Source organism: Maniola hyperantus, chromosome 17, assembly GCF_902806685.2.
Source record: "Maniola hyperantus chromosome 17, iAphHyp1.2, whole genome shotgun sequence".
Taxonomy (NCBI): Eukaryota; Metazoa; Arthropoda; class Insecta; order Lepidoptera; family Nymphalidae; genus Maniola; species Maniola hyperantus.
In genome coordinates, this window is record NC_048552.1 from 12,610,322 (window position 1) to 12,637,475 (window position 27,154).

The following is a 27,154-nucleotide window of genomic DNA, read 5'->3' on the forward strand; positions in this document are numbered from 1 at the left end:
TAATTAAAAAACAGTCGAAATCCGGAGTTCAAACAAAGAAAAATTCGTATCCAATTAACTCTACATAATATAACGACGTAACTTCAGGTTTCAGCAAACCAATTTATTTCATGAACTTTTTTCATAAAATCACACGGAAAGGTCAAAATTTCAGTGATTTTGAGCTTTGATGTGTAAACGACTTACAATTGAGGAACCAATCGAGTACAAATTGAAGCGATAACAGCGCGGTTTCCCACTTGCCCTGTCGTTAGGAGCAATATAGATTATTAACTGGGTCTTTGTCCATAGGTACCTTTGTTACCTGTCTATTTTATTAGATTTTCTTAAAATCATGAACTAGCTAATGCCTACACAAATTTAAAATTTTTTTTTTTAAATATTTTAAACTAGATGATGCCTGCGACTACGTACGCGCGGATTTAGGTTTCAAAAAATCCCGTAGGAACTCTTTTATTTTCGGGGATAAAAATAGCTTATGTTACTCGCCAGGTCTTAAACTATACTCATGCAAAAAATCACGTTGATCTCTTGCTCCGTTGCGACGTAATTGAAGGACAAACCAACATACAAACACACTTTCGCATTTATAATGTGGGTAGTGATAATTCAGTATAGTATTTTTAACCTAACACATTTTTACATCATGAAGATTCCGATTAATTAACGCAAAAAAATGAGTACGAGTCACTTTAAAGAATAGGTGTTTTGAATATAATAAATCTAATGATAATGCCAGCATAGTGAGCACAAAAGCTTTTGTTGAACCTGGTCATAAATAGACAATATTTAAGTGAAGAAATTGCATGGCAGCACTCTCTCTGACACATAAATCGTGCTGCCATGCAACTTTGTCATTTCGAAATTGTTTATTTCAGACGTGAATTAGTCATAATTTGCTCCTATATTAATTAATCTAGAGTAAACACAGGGAATCTGTAATAAAATATACTCTATATCAATATAACTATCGTTATAATATTTTACCTTTTGAAAGTAAAATTAACTTCGGTTTTTCCCTACTTTTATCTTTAGAGTATAAATTCAATTCAATTCAAATTTCTTCATTGTGAATATGGGTAAACAGTGGTTGATATTACAAAAACAAAAAGGTACAGCCAAAATATACCTACTTGTAAAATTCCAAGCGTAGTACTCATGTAGAGAAAATAAAAATGAAGTTATCGACTGTCGGCAGCTATGGAAAACAGCGCAGCACTCACGTGCAAAGCAAAAAAGCGCACCACCGCAGTTATAGAGGCATGGAGAGGTATGGCTCGATCTTCAGTCCACCCAGCGTATACCTGCCATACCTCGCTATACTCCTCCAGTCCACGTCTTAAGATTGCAAAATAAACTAGTAAAGTTCTAACCGTAGTTCCCATGTAGATTGAAAGTCTCGACTGTCGTCAACTATGGAAATTGCCCCTTCGCTCACGTGCGAGGCACAGAAGCGCAATGCCGCAGTCGGGGGCGCGGGGAGGCGCGGCTCGGTCCTCAGTCAGCCTAGCGCCGCGGCCGCGCGAGCAATGCCACGCACGCCTCGCTGCCTCGTATGCCTCGCGCTCGTCGCGCTACTCGCCGCACGAGCCGGTGAGTACGAGTGTCCCTTTTTTGGAATTTACAAAAAGTTTTATCAACAAATACGGCGAATTTTTTAAATATGAATAGCACTATGTTAAGTGACTTGTTATTAACATTCTGTATTATGAAACTTCATCCATAATTCATTTCATTTCTATAAAATCATACTTTGTTATTACAGCTTCAAACGAAATGTTATGTGTTCGAATTTTGTGTTATTGTATAGTATTTCGTTTGCAACAATGTCTATTACTGTGACGATTATTATTGAACTTTTGGTTATTTATACTGACAGCTTCAAAGTTCGAAATGAGTAGGCACCTAATGACGTGTAAATTCGAATTTTGTGCATTTTAGCATTTCCTTTTTTAAGAAGTATTAGTCCCGCATGTTATGTGAAGTTTATTATTAAGTAGGTATTTAATTTCGAATCCACTTTTTAAAATCATTGTCATTTTATTAGTTTTATTATAGTTTAAAAAAAATTGTACTTAGGTAGGTATCTCTACCCTCTAAGTAGGTATACGAAAACGTTCGGATTTTGTGCATTCCATTTTTGACAATTCATATTGGGATTTCATAAATGAAAAACTTTTTAAAACAATATTGGATTTCGTCACAGATTTCGTACTTTTACGGAACAAAGCCTGGACTTAAACCTGGATTGTTTATTTTTAGCTTAAAGCCTTCGGAGATTCCATTTTAAATTAGTTGGTTTAAATTAGTTCAGCGATTTCTTAAAGAGAATGATTTCTATGTTCGAATTTCTTGCACTATGCATTTGATTGTTTCCTTACTTAAATCTTTTTTTTTTAACGAAATTTGGTGCAGAGATAGCTTGCATCCCGGGGAAGGACATAGGCTACTTTTCATCCCGGAAAATCAAAGAGTTCCCACGGGATTTTTAAAAACCTAAATCCACACGGACGAAGTCGCGGGTCTCATCTAGTGTCTAATAATATTAATGTATTACGCTTAATATTGTGTAATTGTTCGTGTATTTGAGGATTTTAATTTTAAAGCAGTATTTGGGTACTCACATCCTTACGACAGACGGAGACCACCGCCGCCGGGAGCATCAGGGATGTTGCCTAAAGTACTATGAATATAGATTCAAAAAAAAATTATTTCTCAGTAATTATTAAATAGAGGGTCTTCCAAAATAGGTAAAATACACGGCCTTTGTTAGTTTTATGTGTGATAACCATTAAAAAAAAAATTCAGTCATAAAAATCAGTTCTTAGTTAGCAAACTAGGTCGCACAGAATTGTCGAAAATGGGGTAGAAAACCGATAAAAGGCTATAGGTATTGCAATGTATACAGCTATAGGTACTATGAACGCAAAAACAATAACCTAAAATATGGTCTACTTCAATCACATTACAACGTTTTGAGTTTATCATTAAAAAGTCTAAAATATCAATTTCCAATTTTCTTTGCCGCTGAAATCATGATTTTTTTTTATTATTATGGGCTTGGCATTGAACTATCTATCATGAAATAAATAATTAGCCAAATACCCCTATTTCACCCCTTAGGGTGCCCTTCACCCCTTAGCCAACATGGGGTTATTCAAGGGGCGGGCCAACAAATTCCTAAAAGGCCGGCAACGCATCAGCGCGGCGGTTCCTCTGGTGCTGCAAATGTTCATGGGCGGCGGTAATTACTTAACATCAGGTGACCCGCCTGCTCGTTTGCTCGCTATATCTATTTAAAAAAGTTTGTTTGTTTTGCTCGAAGATTTGTTTTTAATAACACAAATGGTCGTGTTCTAATTAATTATTAAAAGGAAAAACAAAGTAGATTTGGACAAGAGTACAAAACAAACTTAATAATAATCCAGTATTTGACAATTATAATTTTTATATCAAACGTCAATGCGAGCTTCTATGAAATACTGGTATGTGACGTCACAACTATTTGACGTGCTTTTTCATTCGACTGCAGTACGGAACCCTCATTGCGCGAGCCTGACTCGCACTTGGCTGGTTTTTCCTTTTGAGGAACGGAACCCTAAAAAAGCCTATCCATTTGTAGAACTGGAACACCCCTTGACCTTGCAAGTTAGAATGACACATTTAAAAGAATTGACTGTATCAAGATTGGAAAATATCCAGAACACTCTCTAAAACGGGTCTCTTTCGTCCGTAGATTCTATTTATTGCCCATTTTGTGCCTTCTACTGGGTATTGAATGAAAAACTTTTTTCATTTGAGGAAACTTGTGCCACACGAGTAGACTGTGCTTTTGCTACATCGAATTCATACATTACGTACGTCTGTGGCAGTCTGGGCAAAACGTTTAGTCGTTGTTTGAAAATTGAACATTAGGTATTGAAATCATCGTATTGAACGAGAATCAACTAGAAAAAGCCATATATTAAGAGAAGAGAGAAGAGAATCAAACTAGGTATAAATACAGAGCGCGACAGGTCAAGATGACAATCGGGGTGGTGACACTCCGCACACCCGCACAGCCCCCGCAGGATAGCGTGGGTGACGTGCGGGTATGCAGGGCGTCCCCCTGCCTCATACCCCGATTGCTATCTCGACCTGTCGCATACTATGGGTACATTCTCAAAGCTTAAATAGTTATAGATTTATATCATGTTATTGTACAAACTACTATGTACATCATCATCATCATCATCACCATCACAGAATATAATTATAGTGTCATCATAATCAACTCATCGCCGCCGGCCCATTACTGAGCAATCTCCTTTCAGAATGAGAAGGGGCACCGGGCCGATAAACCAAGTGATATTTTGTTTAAAACGCACATGTTAGAAATCGTGTTATAAATATTATAATTTGTAGGTAATGAGTTGAATGCTTTGGCCATAATTAATAAAGCGCATTAAATATTTATTTTATTTATTTATTGACACTTTATTGCACACAACACAAAGTAAACATTGAAAAAACACAATACAGGATCTTATTCTAATAGATGTAGCATGCAAAGGCGGCCTTATCGCTAAAGCGATCTCTTCCAGGCAACCTTTGACGAAAGGAATCACGAAAGCACGGGTTGGTGCGGCAGCCGAAAATGGCCCTAGTTATTATTATAAATTAGACTACATACACAGTACATTCTAATAATACACAAATATATATAATTATATATACCCATATACATATATCTATAATATACTACATAATTCTGTTTACATAGATAAATAATAGTTCTTCAAACGATTTTTGAAGGTGTTTAAGGATTTCGCCTGACGTATTTCAGCTGGGAGAGAATTCCAGAGCTTGACACTGTTAGTGGTGAAAGAGTTACCATAGTATACCGTGCGGCTGTGTGGAGTCATAAGCTTATTGTCGGTGCTCCAGCACCGACAATAAGCTTATTATTATATAATATGCAATATTATTATATAAATATAATAATATATGAAGAAAACATTTGATTGAATGAAGAATATTGCACTAATAGCTTATGTGGTTCATTCAATCAAATGTTGTTGACAATACACATCCCTAAATTGCATATTTATTTAAAGTAGTTTACTAATAAAGCTTGCTAATCGTTAAAATTACTAAAATTATTTATCAAAGTAGTATTACACATTTTTGTTTGTTAACATACATTAATGACTTTAATTACGATACTTTGAAAACGAATCTTAATGAATAAACGAAGGTAACTTCACGTCATTGCTAAGTTCATTCATGATAAACGATATAAAAAGCTGTGTGGCCTAATAGACAAGTAGCGGCCAGTAGGGCCTACGCAGCATAGTCAATCCGAAACAACACACACAAAAAAACTAATAGACAAGTAGTTCTGTAATGAAAATAGACAAATAAACTTGTGAAATCGTCTTCGAGTTGTTTTCCTTCGTGGGCATCTTACACACAAAACTCCGAAAAGTTAGATGTGTGTGCCCGTGATCAAGCCCCCGACCTCTCGAATAGAAGGCCAATCTCACCACGCACTGGGTTGTCAAGTGTCAGTTTGATGCTAATTAACTAAACTACACATGATGCTGGCGACTTCGTCCGCTTGGACACTGGTTTTTAAAAATCCCGTGGGAGCTCTTTTAATTTTCCTGGATAAAAACAGCCTATACCCATCCACAAAATCACGTCGATCAGTTGCTCCGTTGTGGCGTAATTATTGAAGGTCAAACCATCAAACACCCTTTCGCATATAAAATACTAGCTGATCCCCGCGGCTTCGCCCGCGTAGATTTAGGTTTTTAAAGATCCCGTATAGCCTATGTCACTCAGGAATAATGTAGCTTTCTACTGGTGAAAGAATTTTTAAAATCGGTTCAGTAGTTCTAAAGATTACCCCCTACAAACAAACTTAACGACATTACCTCTTTATATATAATACAACGGGCCGTGCAGCAGAAATCGTAATATTTTAATTTCGCCATAACTTCAAAACCAAACGTCCAATTTTAATCATTCAAAGACCAAATATTATCTCCATAAACTGTTCTTAGTGATGAAATCATTTATTTTGATAAGGATTAATAGCATGAGTAAAATAAACGCGTTTAAATGTAGTCCAAAAAAATTCAAGATTTTTAAATAAAAAAATGGTTGCTGTGCCTCACTCGACATAGATGGGTATAGTGTGTCGCGGACTTTTTTGTAGATATTTATAAGATCTACAATTAATTAGAACATTTTATGGTTCTATCTTTTATAGTTTAGGCAGCGTACGCAAAATAAGTAACTTTTCTGGTTGATTTTTTACACCTTGTGTCCGAAAAACCCAAATATCTTACGGAACCCTATTATTTTCCAAAATAAAATATAGCCTATGTTACTCGTGGATAATGTAGCTTTCGAATGGTGAAAGAATTTTTAAAATCGGTCCAGTAGTTTTTGAGCCTATTCAGTACAAACAAACAAACAAACAAACAAACAAAGTTTTCCTCTTTATAATATTAGTGTAGATGGGCAGAGTTGGTTGATGGATGGACCTAGGAAATGCGGATCCATTGTCTAAGCAATCGTTTAGTATGTGGGCAGTGCAGGGAATGTAAGCAGAGTGAACTAGAGTAAGGAAACTCTTGGTTTTGAGATTTTGATCCGGAATCGACATCTGTCCAATATTAGGCTAGGGGTGACGTGAAATCAAAGAGACCTATCTGTGATGTGGGTAAGTGAAAATTAATATTGAATCATGTTTGCAGTCGGAGGCATCGAGTTCCAATCAGCGATGTAATATTTGGATTCCGATGAAGGCATGGGCAATGCGCAATGGGGCAAACAGTAAATATTTGATGATTTCCATTACACTATTCGTTGTATTGCGAGTTCGTGTAAAGCTCTGGCTAGGGTTTTATTGATTCAAGCTTTGTATTTGCTTTGAAATAATTGGATCCTATACTTACTAGTAAAAGGAAAGTAAAAAGGAAAAGGTGACTGACTGACTGATCTATCAACCCACAGCTTAAACTACTGGACTGATCGGGCTGAAATGTGGCATGCAGTCTGCAGTACCATTAAGTTTGTCGTAGACATCCACTAAGAAAGGGTTTTTGAAAATTCAACGTAAGAAGAGATTTTCAGAAATTTCACGAGCAAAGCAAGCAAGCTCATTATTATTATTATTATTAAGCCTTTATTTTCCTTATCAATTAACTAGCTGATCCCCGCGGCTTCGCCCGCGTAGATTTAGGTTTTTAAAGATCCCGTATAGCCTATGTCACTCAGGAATAATGTAGCTTTCTACTGGTGAAAGAATTTTTAAAATCGGTTCAGTAGTTCTAAAGATTACCCCCTACAAACAAACTTAACGACACATTACCTCTTTATATAATACTAGCTGATCCCCGCGGCTTCGCCCGCGTAGATTTAGGTTTTTAAAGATCCCGTATAGCCTATGTCACTCAGGAATAATGTAGCTTTCTACTGGTGAAAGAATTTTTAAAATCGGTTCAGTAGTTCTAAAGATTACCCCCTACAAACAAACTTAACGACATTACCTCTTTTATATAATACTAGCTGATCCCCGCGGCTTCGCCCGCGTAGATTTAGGTTTTTAAAGATCCCGTATAGCCTATGTCACTCAGGAATAATGTAGCTTTCTACTGGTGAAAGAATTTTTAAAATCGGTTCAGTAGTTCTAAAGATTACCCCCTACAAACAAACTTAACGACATTACCTCTTTATATAATATACAACGGGCCGTGCAGCAGAAATCGTAATATTTTAATTTCGCCATAACTTCAAAACCAAACGTCCAATTTTAATCATTCAAAGACCAAATATTATCTCCATAAACTGTTCTTAGTGATGAAATCATTTATTTTGATAAGGATTAATAGCATGAGTAAAATAAACGCGTTTAAATGTAGTCCAAAAAAAATTCAAGATTTTTAAATAAAAAAATGGTTGCTGTGCCTCACTCGACATAGATGGGTATAGTGTGTCGCGGACTTTTTTGTAGATATTTATAAGATCTACAATTAATTAGAACATTTTATGGTTCTATCTTGCTTGCTATATCTATCTATCTTGCTTGAGTTCTTGAGGTATCGATCATCCACCATTCCAGTATCTTGGAAGCGGCCTAAATAATTAGCACTGGGAGGTTTCTAGAGACTACCCAAGAATCTAACCCTCGCACACCGTGGGGGACTCGTCATAAGCCTTGTTTTTTGAATAAAAAGTCAGTTAGTTTACTAAGTAAGTATTAGTTACTATGCCAGACCACCGACCGAGAAAAATACTCAGTTTCAGACAATTTTTCGCCCATCCATAGATATTAGTATGTCAATTTAACGCCGAGGGGTCAATCGCACAGATAAATTATGAAACCCGGACCGGTCCGGGACGTCGAGCGGAATTTTTCAGGGGATGCCTGAAAAACAGCGCTGAGGTAGTGTACCCACATACACTACTACAGCATTACGCTGAGGCAATTCCCTTTTTTGGGACAGCTATGCGCCACAGACACGCATTCGGGTTTATGTCAGACATTTATTTTATTTTATTTTAGATTAATTTTACTGTAATTCCATGCAATTCGGCTGGGAAAATCGCCGCCTCTATACACGTACAGTCGTACACTATCTATAGGAGCTAAGTAAGTGCGATTGTTTTCTCGGTTGAAATGCATGGAAAGCCGTACGTATTAGTTAAGTATTTGTGATCTTTTTGTCTTCATGCTCTGTTTTTTGTTGTGTTTTTTTTGTTTTGTTTATGTACGTTTGTCTGGTGTTGTTCTGTTTTGTACTGTGCGCTATGGTCCCAAATAAAAGGTTATTTATTATTATTTATTTATAAATATCTTACGGAACCCTATTTTTTTCCAAAATAAAATATAGCCTATGTTACTCGTGGATAATGTAGCTTTCGAATGGTGAAAGAATTTTTAAAATCGGTCCAGTAGTTTTTGAGCCTATTCAGTACAAACAAACAAACAAACAAACAAACAAACAAACAAACAAACAAAGTTTTCCTCTTTATAATATTAGTGTAGATATTATTTACAGAGTTTCTGAATCTATTCTAATACCTAATCTAATTCTATTTGTTAGTATGTTAATCAGTGATATTATGTTGATGTGTGTGTGTGTGTGTGTGGGTGTGTGAGCGTGTGTGTGAGCATGTGTGTGCGTGTATAAGCGTATTGTATAAATGTGTGCGTGTGTATTTTTGATTGTAGTTGATTGTTACAGTTGTAGATTTGTGTTAGTAAATTAGTAGTTATTTACATATTAATTTAATTTATTTTAAGCAAGCTCATACATAGGTATAACTAGTAACTAGAGTAATATAGATATGGAAGTAGGTATATAGTCAACATTATATTAATTACATCTCAAGTAAAGCCCGTCCGTGACGAGGGCGGGGTTGACGTGAAACGTAATTATTTTCCGGCACTCGAGGGTTCTCGAGGAGTAACCGCCCCGAAAATTCCTCCGTACAGTAATTCGTTGGCGCCTCCGTGTTTTGCTTCGTCAGTGTCAGTAATATGAAGTCATTTACTTGCCTTTTTAATCGCTGGGAAATGCGTTTATGCATTCTCCTGGAAGCCAGTCAGCTACCCAACTGAAAGGAAGGTATGTGGGACTCGCCGGCCGAGAGGCGACCGGAATACCCACTAAAATCGACTGGCGACTGGGTCACGAGAACACAGAAGCAATCAACAGCGACACAGCCAGCGACGTCCGTCGAGACGGACCCCCTACCGGGGACCCACTCACTAGGTCCCCCCAAGACACGTGCGAGGCGCACCAACTATGTGCGCCACCTCCTCCGGGGACCCAACGGGCGACAACGCGATTCCCCGCACGTCGCCCGCGTCTCATCCTTCGCCTTGTCCACTGTGCCCTCTGCTAGTCAGAGGGACACGCGGAGTAACTTCCCCCTGCCAGGTCATTAGCCACAGCCAACAATTTCCCCGAAGAGTAATTATTAGCCATGTTACCGGGGTGGACCGGCCCGAATACTTCTCTTCCCCTCAGACGTATCGTATCCAAAAGGGACTAGCAGCGCCCAGGCACGCTGGGAGAGGTTACCTGGCTGGCAACCCAAGTCACTTGCTTACCTAAATATACGTACGGCACCCTTCATGCGCGAGTGCGGCTCGCACCTGGCCTGTTTTTTTGTACCTTACGGTCTTTTTGCGTTATGGTCCTAATCCATACTATATATTTATATATCCTAATATTATAAATGAAAGTGTGTCTGTCTGTCTGTCTGTCTGTCTGTCTGCTAGCCTTTCACGGCCCAACCGTTCAACCGATTTTGACGAAATTTGGTACAGCGATAGCTTACATCCCGGGAAAGGACATAGGCTACTTTTTATCCCGGAAAGTCACAGAGATCCCACGGGATTTTCAAAAATCTAAATCCACACAGACGAAGTCGCGGGCATTAGCTAGTTAAAATATATTCTTTTATTTATTTTTTAATTGCGTAATTCTTTGTAAAAACAACGGTAAGGTAGTAATTACCAGCAGAAAAACACGACGACGATCCCAGAGAGTTTGAGCCTACTTTGAATACAGAATACACAACCCTTATGTGGGCGGCCCACTTCATTCTTTTGCGTTTTTTAATCCGTGAAAGGTCGTAAACTTTTCACAAAAGATTACGAACCTACCACAAAAAAAATCTGACATCCATTGAGATAGTGTAAATATGTTCGCACACTGCCGCACACACGGCCGGAAACTTTTAACAAAAGTTTAGTTAACTAAAGGCATAACTTACAGTGCGACAAGGCTATCTTGGCGCGTGGCTAAAATCGCAACTAACGTTGACGTCAAGTTTCCCCTTTGTTGTTGTTTGAATATTCTAAGCCTTTGTTCTTCAACAGCTCCTGTCAAAAAGACTCGACTACGCTGCATTCCTCCAATTTGAGGTAGCCCTAAGATCATCATCATAATTATCATCAACCGATAGACGTCCACGGCTGGATATAGGTCTCTTGTAGGGACTTCCATACGCCACGGTCTTGCGCCGCCTGAATCCAGCGACTCCCTGCGACTCGTCTGATGTCGTCCGTCCACCTAGTGGGGGGTCTTCCAACGCTGCGTCTACCGGTGCGAGGTCGCCATTCCTACACCTTGAGACTCCAACGTCTATCGGTTTTACGAACTATGTGCCCTGCCCATTGCCACATTGTCGGCTCTGGCAGCCCTAAGATATGAGTTCTTAATAACTTCAGCTTTTCTAAAAAACTCATTTTAGCCGAGTTTTCCCTTTTACACTCGCATTTTAAAACTGCCAATTTTTCTATTGTAAAAGGATCGTGAAAAGAGAGTGCCCAGTCACGATTTCGAATATACAATCATTACGGGCCATTTTTATCCTACGACATTTTAACTTTTGAAGCCGCTACCCGGCGCCGGTCCATCACTGGGTGATATGGGCGCCTTTGCACCCTAGAACAATTGTTATTATTGTATTTCTTCTTGTTTTTATGTCATCATCATCATCATCATCATCAACCGATAGACGTCCACTGCTGGACATAGGTCTCTTGCAGGGACTTCCACACTCAACGGTAATGCTATGCTTGTGCTATGCAAAATTTGTCGACAAGAAAAGTCAAGAATTCTTTGCTTATGAAATACCTACATAATGAAAGTGCCGACCTATAACTCACAGACAACCTTGAGATATTTTCGTAAGGTCTGAAACTGTGAAAGTAGGCGAGATCTACAGCCTGAGAACGAACAGATGGAAATAATAGAATACTCATAGCATATGGTAAGAATTGGTAACTGATACCACCTCGTCAATTATGCGTGACTCGCTGATACGCGCGACTTCGTCCGCGTGGATTTAAGTTTTTAAAAATCTTATGGGAACTATTTGATTTTCCGGGATAAAAGTAGCCTATGTCAATCTCGTCTTTAACTATAGGTATCTCCTACCCACCCATGAAAAAAATTAAGTCGTTCCGTTGCTCCGTTGCTACGTGATTGGAGAACGAACCAACAAACAAACACTCTTTCGCATTTATAATGAGGGTACTGATTTTAAATAAACCATTTGATTTGATTTCATTTGTTACGCAATCTAGTGGCAGTCTACTCTGTGGCAGTCAGTGTTGACCAACGTCCAAAGTATAAATTCATGTCATCCACACAGTTAATTACAAAACTTTGGCTCGCAAATTCAGTGCTAATTTAGATGCGGGAAGTCAAACCGGAAATGTTTTACGTGTGCCAATAGAATTGGCGCATTTGGCTGATTTATTTAAGTGTGAGATAAAAACTAGGACGTCTAGGTGATAACAAATGTTACGCTATAGATTTTATTAAGTCATCATCTTCATCATCACCCTGTGGACATCCACTGTTGGACATAGACCTTCTCTTAAGAGCGACACCACACCCGGTCCTCAGCCTTCCTCACCCAGCCACTTCCCGCCTGCCTCTCGTCGGTCCATCGTGCTGGATGGTGTCCCACACTACGCTTGCTTGTACGCAGTCTCCAGCACTCAAGGACTTTCGGGCTCCAACGGCCATCGCCTCTACTACAGGCATGACCTGCCCACTTTTTTTTAAATGACCTGCCCACTGCCACTTCAGCTTGCTAATAGCCTACGTCAGTGACCTTGATTCTTGGATTTTATTAAGTACTTAATCATTTATCTAAATTGCATGGGAACTCTAATTTTCCGGGATAAAAACTAGCCTATGTCACTGTCCGATCGTTAACTAGGTATTAGGTATACCTATCCATGTAAATAACACGTTGATCCGTTCCCCGTTGCGACGTGATTAAAGGACAAACCAACAAATAAACACACTTTCACAATTATAATAATTATGCGAAGGTGTGTGTTTGTTGATTAGTTGTCATTGTCATCAGTGGTCTGGTGGGAGGCTTCGGCCGTGGCTAGTTACCACCCTACCGGCAAAGCCGTGCCGCCAAGCGATTTAGCGTTCCGGTACGATGCCGTGTAGAAACCAAAGGGGTATGGGTTTAATACAAACTGCCATACCCCTTCCAGGTTAGCCCGCTGTCATCTTAGACTGCATCATCACTTACCACCAGGTGAGATTGCAGTCAAGGGATAGCTAGTATAAGTTATACCTACTTATAAATAAACACAGACCAACAAAATTTCGACTTTTTTAATACTGAATTGGTACCTACATTATTATAGTACGCGATAGGTCGAAATGGCAATCGGGGTGGAAACGCCCCGCACAGCCTCCGCGCTTAACGGTGCGGGATAGCGCAGGTGACGTGCGGGTGTGCGGGGCATCCCCTCGCCTCATACCCCGATTGCCATTTCGATTTGTCGCGTACTATACCTATATTCAATGCAGCGATAGAGAACGTCTATGGGTAGATAATAATTATGAATTCGAGCCGTTTCTATAGCCAGTATAAATATAAAAAAGTGCACATAATATATTTGTATACAAATGAGATTTTCCGCTATTTGTAATAGAAACGGTTCCTCTTGAAATCCAATGGAATTAAAGGAATAAAGCGAAGAGCTTGTAGTTTATTCAATGCGCCGTTTGAACTTTATAAAAAGTTAATAGCTTGCCTTGCTGCCTTGGCCATTGAGTTGAGCAGCTCCTATACTATAATATGTATTTACTTTTTGCTATTATCCACTCTTAAAAACTGAAATGAATCATTCTCAATCAAGGTTTTAATGGAAAAGGATAATTTTTCTAAAATGTTTGTAGAAAAATAAGGAAAATAATAATAAAAAAACCGGCCAAGTGCGAGTCAGACTCGCGCACCGGTTCTGCACTACAGTCGTATTTTTTCGACATTTTGTACGATAATTAAAAAACTATGATGCATAAAAAGAAATAAAAATCTGTTTTAGAATGTACAGGTAAAGTCCTTTCATATTATGATAGGTACCCCACACGAAACCACTAATTATTAGTTCATGACCACACTTTCATTTTATTTGTGTGATGTTAGGTACCCTAAATTCACGGTTTTCAGATTTTCCCCCTTATGTCTGCTATAAGACCTACCTACCTGCCAAATTTCATGATTCTAAGTCAACGGGAAGTAGGTACCCTGTTGATTTCTTGACAGACTAAAAGACAGACAGACAAAGTAATCCTATAAAGGTTCCGTTTTTCCTTTTGAGGTACTGAACCCTAAAAACCGAAAAGGGTCACGACTCTCAGCAATTGTAATGGTCTCAGTGCAATTCCAGGATACACATACCTACAGGTTTTTATTTCAACTGAAATTAATATCTCCTTCGCCCTTTATATGGCTTCACGAATAAAAGAAAGTAAACTAACAGAGTGTAAAATTTCAACCAAATTTCTTCAAACTGCAGACCAGACGGTGAGCATTACGCCTAAGCCCTTGTAGGGATTCCCGGTGTGCACTCAGCCTTACAAAATTACACAGGGAAATGCTCATAATGTAGGGTTTCGCCATGGTCACGAATTGGCGATCGATACAAATATCATAGAGAAAGAACCTGTGAGGGCCAGACCTTCGTTATTTTATAAAAGCTGATTGTTTCTGAACCCTTAAGGGGGTGAAATAGGGGTTTGAAAATTGTGTAGTCCACGCGGAGCGCGAGCACGGAGTCGCGAGCACAAGCTAGTTATTTTATAAAAGCTGAATATTTCTATGCGCATTGTCCCAACAACGGTAGGAACGATTTTTGTAACATTTTTTACCCAGATTCGCAATATAAAGAAATTTGTATTTGTATAATATATTCGGTATTTTTTTTTTTACTTTTTAGTGTTTTTAGGGTTCCGTACCTCAAAAGGAAAAACGGAACCCTTATAGGATCACTTTGTTGTCCGTCTGTCTGTCAAGAAACCTACAGGGTACTTCCCGTTGACCTAGAATCATGAAATTTGGCAGGTAGGTAGATCTTATAGCTGACATTTGGGGAAAAATCTGAAAACTGTGATTTTTTTTCATCCCACAAAAAAAATTAAATTGTGGTCATGAACTAATAATTAGTATTTTCAACTTTCGAAGTGAGTGACTATATCAAGTGGGGTATCATATAAAAGGTCTTCACCTGTACATTCTAAAACAGATTTTTATTTATTTTTATGCATCATAGTTTTTGAATTATCGTGTAAAATGTCGAAAAAATACGACTGTAGTACGGAACCCTCATTGCGCGAGCCTGACTCGCACTTGCCTGGTTTTGTTTATTGAAGTCTGTTTTTTTTTTAAATTTCATATTTCAGTGTTGAGAAAGCCTGCATATTATTGCGGGTTCCGTACTTCAAAAGGAAAAAAGGAACCCTTATAGGATCACTTCGTTGTTTGTCTATCTGTCTGTCCGTCTGTCCATCGTGTCCAAGAAAACCTATAGGGTACTTCCCGTTGACCTACGATCATGAAATTTGATAGGTACAGATCTTATAGCACAAGTAAAGGATTAAAGCCAGAAACCATGTGGTTTTTTTTATTTTTTAAATTCAGATACAAGTTAGCCCTTGACTGCAATTTCATCTGATGGTAAGTGATGATGCAGTCTAAGATGATAGCGGGCTAACCTGGAAGGGATATGGCAGTTTTTATTAAACCCGTACCCCTTTGGTTTATACGCGGCATCGTACCGGAACGCTAAATCGCTTGGCGGCACGGCTTTGCCGGTAGGGTGGTAACTAGCCACGGCCGAAGCCTCCCACCAGACCAGACCAGAAATTTAGAAATTATAAAATTCCAAACCCCTGCCAGGAATCGAACCCGGGACCTCCCACTAATAAGACCACAGCGCTCACGACTGCGCCAGGGAGGTCGTCGTTACATTTAAAAAAATGTATTTTCAATTTTCAAAGTAAGATAACTTATACCAATGGGGGGGGGGTATCATATGACATGGCTTTACCTGTATCTATATTCTAAAACAGATTTTTATTTATTTTTAAGCATAATAGTTTATTTTTTCATAATAATAGTTTATCATGCAAAATGTCCAAAAAATGCCCGAGTACGGAATCCTCAATGCGTGAGTCTGACTCGTACTTTGCCGGTTTTGGGCTATGTCATGTAATCCGATAACTCTCTCTAGAGAAGCGTGGGTGGTCTTCCGTTATAGCTCTACTACTTATCCCTTTTGAGAAAGGATGCCTTTGCCCAAGTGAGGAATATTAATTTATCTTTTCTACTATTATTACAAAAAGAAAAAAAAATGTTTGTACTTGGGTATTTGACTAAGTATATCAAAAATAAATTATTTCTCAGTGATTATTAAATAAAGTCAAAGTCAAAGTCAAATGATTTATTCAAAATAGGCAATAAATTACTCTTATTGATTGTCTGGTATAGTGTTAGATTTGTAAGATATAGGTAGTGGTGATAATTATAACGCAAACTTAAAACTAAAGCTACGAGGGTTCCAAACGCGCCCAGGTCCGAGAAGAGCCCACAACAAACTCAATAGAGGATCTTCCAAAATAAGTAAAATCCACGTCCTTTGTTGGTTTTAAGTGTAATAACCATTTTAAATTATCAGTTAAACTAAAAAAGTACGTCGTTATGATGTGACGTCACATTCCAGTACTATTTCATACAATCTCGCATACGAAGCGCGCTTTTTAACGTTTGATAAAAAGTCACTGATTTGACTAGTTGTCAAACACCGTATTTAAGAATCCCACGGTATCCCGCACCGGGTTAGTGCGGAGGCTGTGCGGGGCGTTCCCTCCCCGATTGCCATCTCGACCTGTCGCGTACTATAGTTTCACCTATAGGTACAGTTACTTTTTTTTTTTATTCAGATACCTACAAGTTTTTTTTATTTTATTCAGATACAAGTTAGCCCTTGACTGCAATCTCAGCTGATGGTAAGTGACGATGCAGTCAAAGGTGGGAGCGGGCTAACCATGGAAGGAGTAGGTATGGCAGTTTTTACTAAACCCATACACCTTTGGTTTCTACACGGCACCGTACCGGAACGCTAAATCGCATGGCGGCACGGCTTTGCCGGTAGGGTGGTAACTAGCCACGGCCGAGGCCTCCCACCAGACAAAGACTTAAATATCTATACATATAACAGTTACATATATTTTATGTAGGATGGTTGCTATGCATTAAAAACCCTTTCGTCTCCATTTTAGTCACTGACGAAAACTCAAAAGCCCTCCGGTTCAGCATCGAGTGCAGTCACGATTCATGAAAACGATGGAATGGGACAAAATCATAATTAACACGGGACAGAAAGAGACAGGTATAGGGATAAAGGATAATCGACAGCATAGAGAGATAACTGAACAACTGACTTTTTTGTGTAAATTATTATACCATTTTCAAATTTATCGTAACGATACTCCCGTGCCTACGCCAAGATATTATCGTTTTAATTTTTTTTATTATTATCGTTTTATTATCGTAGTAAGGTATTTATATCGCACATAAAATTTTATACGATTTCTAGGGTTCCGTACCTTGAGAGTGTCAACAGGACCCTATTACTAAAACTCTGTTGTCCGTCCGTCTGTCGGCCAGCACGCTAGAGAGTTGAAATTTTCACAGAATGTGTATTTCTATTGCCGCTATAAAGACAAAAATTAAAATAGCATATTTAAAATTGATCATCATCATCATGATCAACCCATCACCGGCTCACTACAGAGCACAGGTCTCATTTCAGAGTGAGAAGGGTTTTGGCCATAGGCTACCACGCTGGCCAAGTGCGGATTGGCAGACTTCACACACCTTTAAGAACATTATGGAGAACTCTCAGGCATGCAGGTTTCCTCACGTTTTCCTTTACTGTTAAAGCAAGTGATATTTTAATTACTTAAAAACGCACATAACTCCGAAAAGTTAGAGGTGCGTGCCCGGGATCGAACCCCCGACCTCCGATTGGAAGGCGGACGTCCTAACCACTAGGCTACCACAGCTTCAGCTTATAATTAATATACCTACCTATTTAAGTTTTTTAGCATTTCAGTTTTCGGTTGCTCGCCAGTTATAAACTTCACACTCGCCACTATCGTAATCATGTACTAAACTACACTATAGCTGATATTATACAGACTATACACTATACACTATACACTATACACTATACACAGGTGTGTCGCGTTCCATGTCCTCGAGACAGGATACTCGAGACGCGTCGCGCATGTGTGTGTGCGTCTTTTGTGCGCGCCCAATTTTTTTTCGTGTGCCACGCGGGCGGTAATGAAGCCGTCTAGTCTAGGGCTTTAGCTTTTAGGCTGTATGCGACGCTTTTTTGATGCACCTGTTTTTAAACGTTACTGAAGTGATGCGGAATTTAAAAAAAAAACGTAAAGACAGAGCTTTTTGGTTCATATAGCAGACAATTAGATAAGTCACAACCATATAATAATATGCTGGTTATTTTTTTCTACTTTACTGCCACTTTACAACCCATCACCGGCTCACTACAGAGCACGGGTCTCCTCTCAGAGTGAGTACCGGGTTTTGGCCATACTCTACCACGCTGGCCATGTGCGGATTGGTAGACTTCACATACCTTTGAGAACATTATGGAGAACTCTCAAGCATGTAGGTTTCCTCACGATGTATTCCTTCGCCGTTGATTCGAGTGATATTTAATTATAGGCTTAAAACGGATCGAACCCCCGACCTCCGATTAGAAGGCCTATTTTTCTATGATTTCACGTCACCATAGGCTACTATCGATTCAGGATCAAACAGAGAATTCCCTCACTCTAGTTCACTCTGGCATAGGGCTCTCTGTTACGTCATCATCATCATGATCAACCCACCTCCGGCTCACTACAGAGCACAGGTCTCCTCTCAGAGTGAGAAGGGTTTTGGCCTTAGTCTACCACGCTGGCCATGTGCGGATTGGTAGACTTCACATACCTTTGAGAACATTATGGAGAACTCTCAAGCATGTAGGTTTCCTCACGATGTATTCCTTCGCCGTTGATTCGAGTGATATTTAATTATAGGCTTAAAACGGAACGAACCCCCGACCTCCGATTAGAAGGCGGACGTCCTAACCACTAGGCTATCATAGCTTACCGCAAGATAGGAAGTTGAAATATGTCCCGCGAGTTATACATGCCCGTAAACTCGGGTCTCAAGATAAGTAGGGATTTGGCGTCCGTCCCGCGGGACCAGCGCTGCGGGTCCCGCTTGATGTGTGCTCTGCGTCCGCTTTACGACAACCCAGATTTTATTAAGTTTCTCCTGTCGTAAATCTTGTTGTAACTGAATATTTTTAGGGTTCCGTACCTCAAAAGGAAAAACGGAACACTTATAGGATCACTTTGTTGTTTGTCAAGAAAACCTATAGGGTACTTCCCGTTGACATAGAATCATGAAATTTGGCAGATAGGTAACTTGGTCTTATAGCAGACATAAGGGAAAAATCTAAAAACCGTGAATTTAGGGTTACATCACACAAAAAAAATTGTGGTCATGAACTAAGAATTTGTGTTTTCAATTTTCAAAGTAAGATAACTATATCAAGTGGGGTATCATATGAAAGGGCCTTGCCTGTTGGCTGTAGGTATATTCTAAACCAGATTTTTATTTATTTTTTATGCAAAATAGTTTTTGATTTATAATGCAAAATGGCGAAAATTATTATTACGGAACCCTCGGTGCGCGAGTCTGACTCGTACTTAACCGGTTTTTAAGCATGATTGTCGCTAAGCGCAAGCCTATCAGTTATCACGCAGTAAAAAAAGATACCTATTAACATTGATGTTCTGTCTGTTTCCAGCGGGTGTAGAAGAAGACTGTATAGACTGGGAGGGCAAGTCTGTGCCGCACGGGCTGCTCTACGTGCCAGGACCCGGCGTGTGCTCCATCTGCGTGTGCTACCACGCAGAGCCCATGTGGTGCAAGGCCATTTACTGCGACCCCCCTTATGTGAGTTGTGCTTCCTCCTCGGATGTTCTGTCTCTTTCCAGCGGCACCTTGGAGCATTTTTCCTATCCCAGAAAATTCTCCAAAAGATTAAATAATTTTTTTTCTAGTACGATTGAAGTCTAGCTAGCGGCATCTAGATTTGAAATGTGTCACTAAAGATCGGATGTTAGTTGTTTATTTTTACGTTACAAAAGAAAAATATGCAAAATTTCAGTTTCTAGGTCATCCGACTTGACATGCCGCATACATTAACATAACTATCCCAGAAAATCAAAGACTCTCCATATTATTTAAAAAAAACATAGATTGGTCAAAATCGCCGGCATCAGCTAGTGTTCTACAACAGTTCTAAACGGATAGGTACCCAAATCTACGTCTGATTCATTTCTGATAGCAGCTTTACCGTTCAATTTTCTATGTTATGTTTGTAAATTAAAACTTTTGTAGTACGATCGAACTCCAGCTAGCGACATCTAGATTTGAACCGTAGAAGTTACTACGTGTTACTAAAGATCAGATGGTTGAGACTATCACATATTTTCCCCCGGGAAATAAGCAAAAAAATCTTATTTATTTTACGTTGCAAAAATATGCAAAATTTCAGTTTCTAGGTCATCCGACTTGACATGCCGCATACATTAACATAACTATTGTATTACATAAGACATGTTAACATTAGTATCACGTACGATATTTGCCTTTCTATGGCCCATCGGATCTGGATAACGACGTGATTTGCAGTGACACATGTGCTAACAGTTCTGCTGAATTCAAATGATGATCATGTAATTTTCATATGTTAGGTATAAATCCCGCAAATTGCTAAAATTATGTATTACTAGATGCCCGTAACTTCGTCCGCGTGGATTTAGACTTAAAAATCCCGTAGGAACTCTTTGATTTTCCGGGATGCAAGCTACCTATCTCTGTACCAAATTTCGTCAAAATCGGTTGATTGGATAGACCGTAAAAGGCTAGCAGACAGACAGACATGCAGACAGACACACTTTCGCATTTATAATATTAGTATGGATGTGTTAGAATGTATTTGTGTTAGATTTTTACGGGATGAAAGTAACCTGTGTTAATTCGAGGTATAGTCTATCTCTATTCCAAAAAGCCAAATCCGTCTACGAGTTTTTGAGTGAAAGAGTACCAAACAAACATACACATCAGTGTGATAACATTAGTATTTTGTTCACAGTTCTGCAAAAACTTCCGAGTGGGCGAGCGTTGCTGCGAGTTCGAATGCCTCGACCCCCCAGGCGAAGACACGAGGTACCGCGAGAGACAACGTCTCCGAGCCCTGATCCTGGCCGGCAACTCTTCAGCCACGCAAGTCAAACCCTCGTTACGACTGAAGGCTGGCATCTCTCTAATAGCTGTGGCCGTCGCGAGAATGGTTTGAGACGAACTTGGCCGGCACGCTGCCGTGCGCTTCAATGGGCAATGGGTATAAAATAGTGACATCTGAGAAATCTCACTTCTACTTCATAGCTATGTTTGTAGAGGAACTTGGTGGTACACTGCCATGCGGGTTAATTGGTATAAAAATTTATAACGGGTAAGTCATTGCGAGAATGAATCGATAACTTGACTGGTACACTGCCGTGCGCCTATAGTGTGTATAAAATAATATAGTAGCAACAATGTACCGGAACTTGGAGATACATTGCCATGCGCTCAAAATATGGGCAGCAAGTATAAAATGTAAGAACATCTGTGAATCTATCTTATTCATAGCTACGTTTATAGAGGAACTTGGTGGTATACTGCCGTGCGCTTAAATAGGTATACAAAATTAAAATGCGTAAAAAACTGTCAAAACTGACTTGCGTGTTGTGCAAACACGCAAGTCTTTAGAAGAATTTGGTTTTACACGGTAGAGTACCAGCCAAGTTCTTAGGTAATGGGTATAAAATAAAAACACTATATGTGAACGCTGGCTTTTCCCTTACAACTGTATTGGTTTCAAGACTCGTTTGATAAGAACTAAGCGTGTATACCACCGTGCACTTAGCTGGACGTAAATTATGAGTTGTCCATATTATTATTATGATACATCACACGTTAAGTGGAAGGTTTAGAGAGTATAATTGGTATACAGTGTGCACTTGGATACAAAACTGGTATACAGTGTGCACTTGGGTAAGTACAAAATTGGTATACAGTGTGCACTTGGATACAAAATTGGTATACAGTGTGCACTTGGATACAAAATTGATACAATGCATTAATTACGTAACACGTTAAAGGGAAGTTTTTTTAAGAAGTGTGAAATAATTAAAAATCGAATCCTATATGGTAAACGCTAAAATCAAATTCTGGTAAATGTAATTATTATGATTATGAATTATTCCAATCGCTGTCGATTTTCTCTAATTACTCAAATGCCAAAATAAACACCAATTTACCTCTCCCTATCTCTTTTTCGCGTATATTTGTCTTCTAGTTTTTTTATGAATTACCTACCCTCTTTATAGTTTAGTTTTAAAGCTTTAAAATCTAGTCGTATTTTATAAAAGTTTGATTTGAAAGTGCTTGGTTTAATATACCTAGCAGCGCGAGCAGCAAAGTTGCGAAAATTACAATTGCTATGGTTGACTGAATTTTTGATTGCTTTTTAGCCAATAGAGTGTGAATTAATCGTCATAAAGCCAAAATTTCGGCCAATGTCAGCAATCGCATGAGTTTAAACAAGCACTGAGTGACTTTATCTTGGGCAAGACAAAGGTTAGGCTGAGTTATAGAGCGCAATTTGCTCAGATTTATATACGTAAATCTGTTTCGTTTTAAATGTCGTGCGTTTTGTACACGTGCGTTTACTGACCACCGACCAATAAAAGAAGATCGGTTGCTACGAGTGTAAACACACCAACAAAGGTAATTGCGATTATATATAATACTGAAGCAGCCAAAATTTTGGTGTTAGGCCTATAGTTTGACTCTACAGCAAAGCTGGGCTGAGTATAATATCGTTTAAGATTGACACGCAACAACATTTTTATTCTAAATCTTACTATCCAAAGTTAGTAGACCGTTAAAATAGCTGCTTACATAAGTAGATTAACTATAAATAGGGATTAACCTTGACTTAAGAGTCACGTAAAGTGTAGAAGTATTGACAAAAAATTAATTTTTTACTTTCCATTACTATTGATTAAGGCTGTGTGCACATTTGGTCACTGTTGGGTTTTTTCAGCATCTAAGGCGACAAATTTATAACAGCTTATTCTTGAGCAATTGAGATGCTTTAGTGTCTGAAAAAAAACTGGAGCTTCTTTTTTGGACGATAGGTATATGGCTGCTACGGCTACTGTTTAAAGTTTAGACGATAGTAGCCAATTATGTACCAGCATAAAAAATATTTTAAAGAATAAATGATTTATTATTTTCCACATAGTAGTTAGTTATAAATAGACAGGTAACTATATTGTTTAATTTATAAAGATACTTATTTAAATAATTAAAAGTTTTATATTAAGAAAATATAAGAATAAAATAAAAAATATCTTATAGTTAAAAAGAAATGCACTAGATAGAATTAAAAGGACTGTCACATGGCTGTATTTAATTTAATATTTTTAACAACTAATGATTAGATTTAATAATGTGGTATTTTTTGCACCGATAATAAATATAATTAGTAACAAAATCCTTCGGACCAATTTTATGTAAACGATTAGTATTTGTTTTTTTTTTTTGATTGATTTAAAAATTTATATGTCGTGTCCGGTAGAAACATTAACAGATAGTACAGATAGCGTAACGAAAGTTGAAACTGCGCAATAGTCGATTCGACTAAATCATTCGGTTTTTAGTCGGAAAATATCTGAAGACCAACCGGTGTGGGGTGCATATTTTGGGTCCACTTTTCAACTTTCCTAACGCGTTTGTACGGTTAGCATTAATAAAGCTAACTAATTAAGATACCTAATTTAAATTAAATGATTAAATCATTAGCAATTTAAAGTTAAAACATTAACAAATACGGATTTTAATATACAACTTTCCATTTCAATTATAGAAAATATAATAAAATATTTTTAAATAAAAATTGTGGTCCATCAAAATTGTTGGTTAAAGGAAAGGTGACATGATAACCATAATTATTTACGACTATGATTATTATGAATATGAAGAAAAATAGAAATGAAAATAACAAATTCATAACTATGTATTTTGCAACATGAAGTTAGATTTCATCCCTTTGTTTCAATACGTCGGAAACTTAAGCCGATTCCTTAAAATAGTTGATGGTGTAAAACGTAAAGCATAGAAGAAAAAAAGCACACCATGCGTTGAATGTGGACCATAAAATATGTAAATTTTATAATGGTAATGACGTACAGAACTTGACTATTGCACTGCCGTGCACTTAGTAGGGTTCTGTATATTTCGATAGTATGATAGCAAGTCAGGCGCGATCTGTTATCTCCATTTGGTCCCAGCAGATTTCTGCCGTCATTTCCATATTGAAATTGAAATTATAAATATTATTTACTAATATGAGTATAAAATCTGTGTGCCTTACACAGTCATTCAAATAGTTATTCCATTTCCCCCCTAAAGTAATTAATCCTCTTTTGCGTTCGTCATAATAATTAAAATAAAATGTATGTCAGTGTTCGGTGATATTAATAAGTAATAATGTATACCAAATTAAATGATATTATATAGGAGTTAGTACGCACTACAGTCAACCGCGGACAGATTTTCCCGCAAAATTTTATGATTTAAAAAAGTACAGAGAATGCGGACACGCTGGCACTGGACTTTTTCTGCCAATAGCTACAACCGCCCGTGGCGGAAAACTGTAATGCGTTCTGGCAATAATTTTACGTCTTTATGAATCATGTAGATAGGCACTTTGAAATTGTAGCTTTAAATTGCATTCTTTATCATATCTTTTAGCGACTACTTCATAACGACGCGCGACGGCGCGCCCGGGTCGGTATTCCCATTATATGTTTATTGACATAAAATACTTAACAAATGTATATTTACACCATTCAATCGTATAAATCATGGCCGTAGCCAGGAATTGATTTGATATTGATTTCGTATATTCAGAGATAGCCATATAATAAATATAATATAAGATAAAAAAATTAAAAATTACCTATTTTTTTGGTTGCATTAATAACCTGACTAATTTAATGAATATGTAAATATATAATGGGACTCTCCCTAGTGCTTCGGCCGCTAATTTTCATATCATCGGCTATTAGGGTTTTAATATAGGTAGAGCGATGTAGATCTGTAGGATAAAACACAACTTTACGCCTCAGTTCATTCTAACACTATTTTCATAAAATTCTATAAGATAAAAGGAAATATTATACAGATCATGTAGAAATTATATAACGTATGTAGATAAGAGATCATGATTGCAACAATATTGGGAATAGAGCCACTGTTATTAACAGTGCCGCATTATTTTACATTTAGGTACTTCAAATTACTAAATATAATTCTAATCAATCAATTCGCAATGCGACGCAAGAGTAAAGCTTTGCGTTACTTTCAAGCCGCAAAAATATTTCTGTATTGTAGTTTGTCATCACGCACTGGTCCATTTCAGAAAATCTGCATCAATCATCGCTACAATCTCAACAAAGATTGTGATTGGCTGAATTTATGATATATAGATACTTACTGTCACGATGCATGATGCATTGTAGCGCAGTCATTTGCTCGCTGAGTTGATAGCGATCGTTACACTGTCACAATCGACCCCGCAGCAAAAGTAGCACGTAGGTATAGTATATACGTTTATATGAAGTCACACTAGTCTGTCATGGCGCTCTAGCGCGCTGACTACAGACGCTCTTCTATTGGTCTGTCCACATTGTGTCAACACGCCAAAACTGTTCCCAATATTGTATTATACTTAAAATATTATTTGCGGAATCTATCACTTTAAAAATGCACGACGAACACAATATGAATAATTAAGTATGACGCCATAGCCATATCATAATCAATGTAGCTTTGACAATAAGGAAATGTCGGTTTTCATACTTCATAAATGTGGCTACATTAGGAACATATCAAATAATCGATAAATTTCATCCGATTTGTATGTGATAATAACAGTTATTTTCAATTAAATTAAATACTTATTTATTATTTTGGTCATAAACTGTATTAGCTTGTGGATTGTTTTTTCAGTTTAATTTTTCATGTTTAGAAACAAGCCTAAATATTTTTATTCAGAGAACTTGGTGCGGTTCACTGCCGTACGCCCTAATTGAGTTAAACTGTCCGCACATTTGTTATTATCGTTGGAGCAACTAGTCGCCTGGAGACCACGATTTTCTTATTGGAAACGCATACGAACTTTAGATACATGTGCGATATAATATCTTGTCGCTTAGATTAGTCGAGGGAAATCAGTCATCTGAGCTTGTCAACCCTCTCACTCAAAGGAGTCTTCCTAACTGGTAACGATCGTGCGATGGCACGAGTGCACGATGCGTTTTCGTTGTGCGATGAAAATGGTCGTACGATGATCGAACATGGGTGTCCTAATGGATCCAATGGATGGAATGGTCCAATGCTCATCCCCCGTCGCGTTGCCGTGCTCGCGCGATGACGCGTGATCAATTAGGACACTCAAAATAGATCGGTAGGTATATTTGATTACATGATCGTACGATAAAACTCATCGGAAGATCGTTATAACATTGCCTGTGCTAGCGCAATGGCTTGCGAGCTTCAATTAGGATACTCTGAAAAAAAAATAGTTATGTTTGAACTTTTCGTGCGACGACAACGAATCGTGTGCCATCGTACAATCTTTGCTAAGTAGGACGACGGGTACAGTTCTTGCAATTCACGAAGGCGAGTCACCCATGCTTGTGTTTAAAAGTCTTATCGGTATAAGTAAGGCGCGTTCGGGAGCGCTTGCTTGCGACTGATTGGTCCGACATGCACACATACTTACGCAATGTCCGCGTATGCGACGAAACTACAAGTAAAGTCCACTCGCCTTCGTGAATTGCAAGAACTGTAACAACGTCAATGGGCAAGATGCATAATTTATGTTCCGTGATGGATCGCTTCAGCAATCGAAAGGTCGCTCAAGCGTCTATTGCTTATTCTATAGCAGCCGATGTGCGGCCAGATTTACAAAACCATAATGTACCTTACTTAAAATAAGTCTTAATAAAAAAATACATTAATTTTGGTCTTGAATGAACGGTGTGAAGATATACATGGTATTTTTTAAATTATTTAAACTGTAAATAGATATATAAGTGCAAAATAAGTATTTAGCTCAAAT

The 27,154-nt window shown here is 38.2% G+C and overlaps 1 protein-coding gene across 1 annotated transcript; it reads left to right on the forward strand.

Moving 5' to 3' along the window:
* Window positions 1–1,454: 1,454 nt before the first annotated feature.
* Window positions 1,455–21,679, forward strand: LOC117990277 (uncharacterized). The gene is made up of 3 exons (XM_034977740.2): window positions 1,455–1,593; window positions 19,718–19,866; window positions 21,071–21,679. The coding sequence occupies exons 1-3, from the start codon at window positions 1,530–1,532 to the stop codon at window positions 21,272–21,274; spliced, it is 417 nt and encodes a 138-aa protein (XP_034833631.2). The 5' UTR covers window positions 1,455–1,529; the 3' UTR covers window positions 21,275–21,679.
* The last annotated feature ends 5,475 nt before the right edge of the window (window positions 21,680–27,154 follow it).

Bases quoted from the DNA above. Each gene is read 5' to 3' on its own strand.
- LOC117990277 (XM_034977740.2), top strand. From the start codon at position 1,530: ATGCCACGCACGCCTCGCTGCCTCGTATGCCTCGCGCTCGTCGCGCTA. The intron at 1,594-19,717 runs GTGAGTACGAGT...GTCTGTTTCCAG, and splicing joins GCTACTCGCCGCACGAGCCG to CGGGTGTAGAAGAAGACTGT. The intron at 19,867-21,070 runs GTGAGTTGTGCT...TTTTGTTCACAG, and splicing joins TTTACTGCGACCCCCCTTAT to TTCTGCAAAAACTTCCGAGT.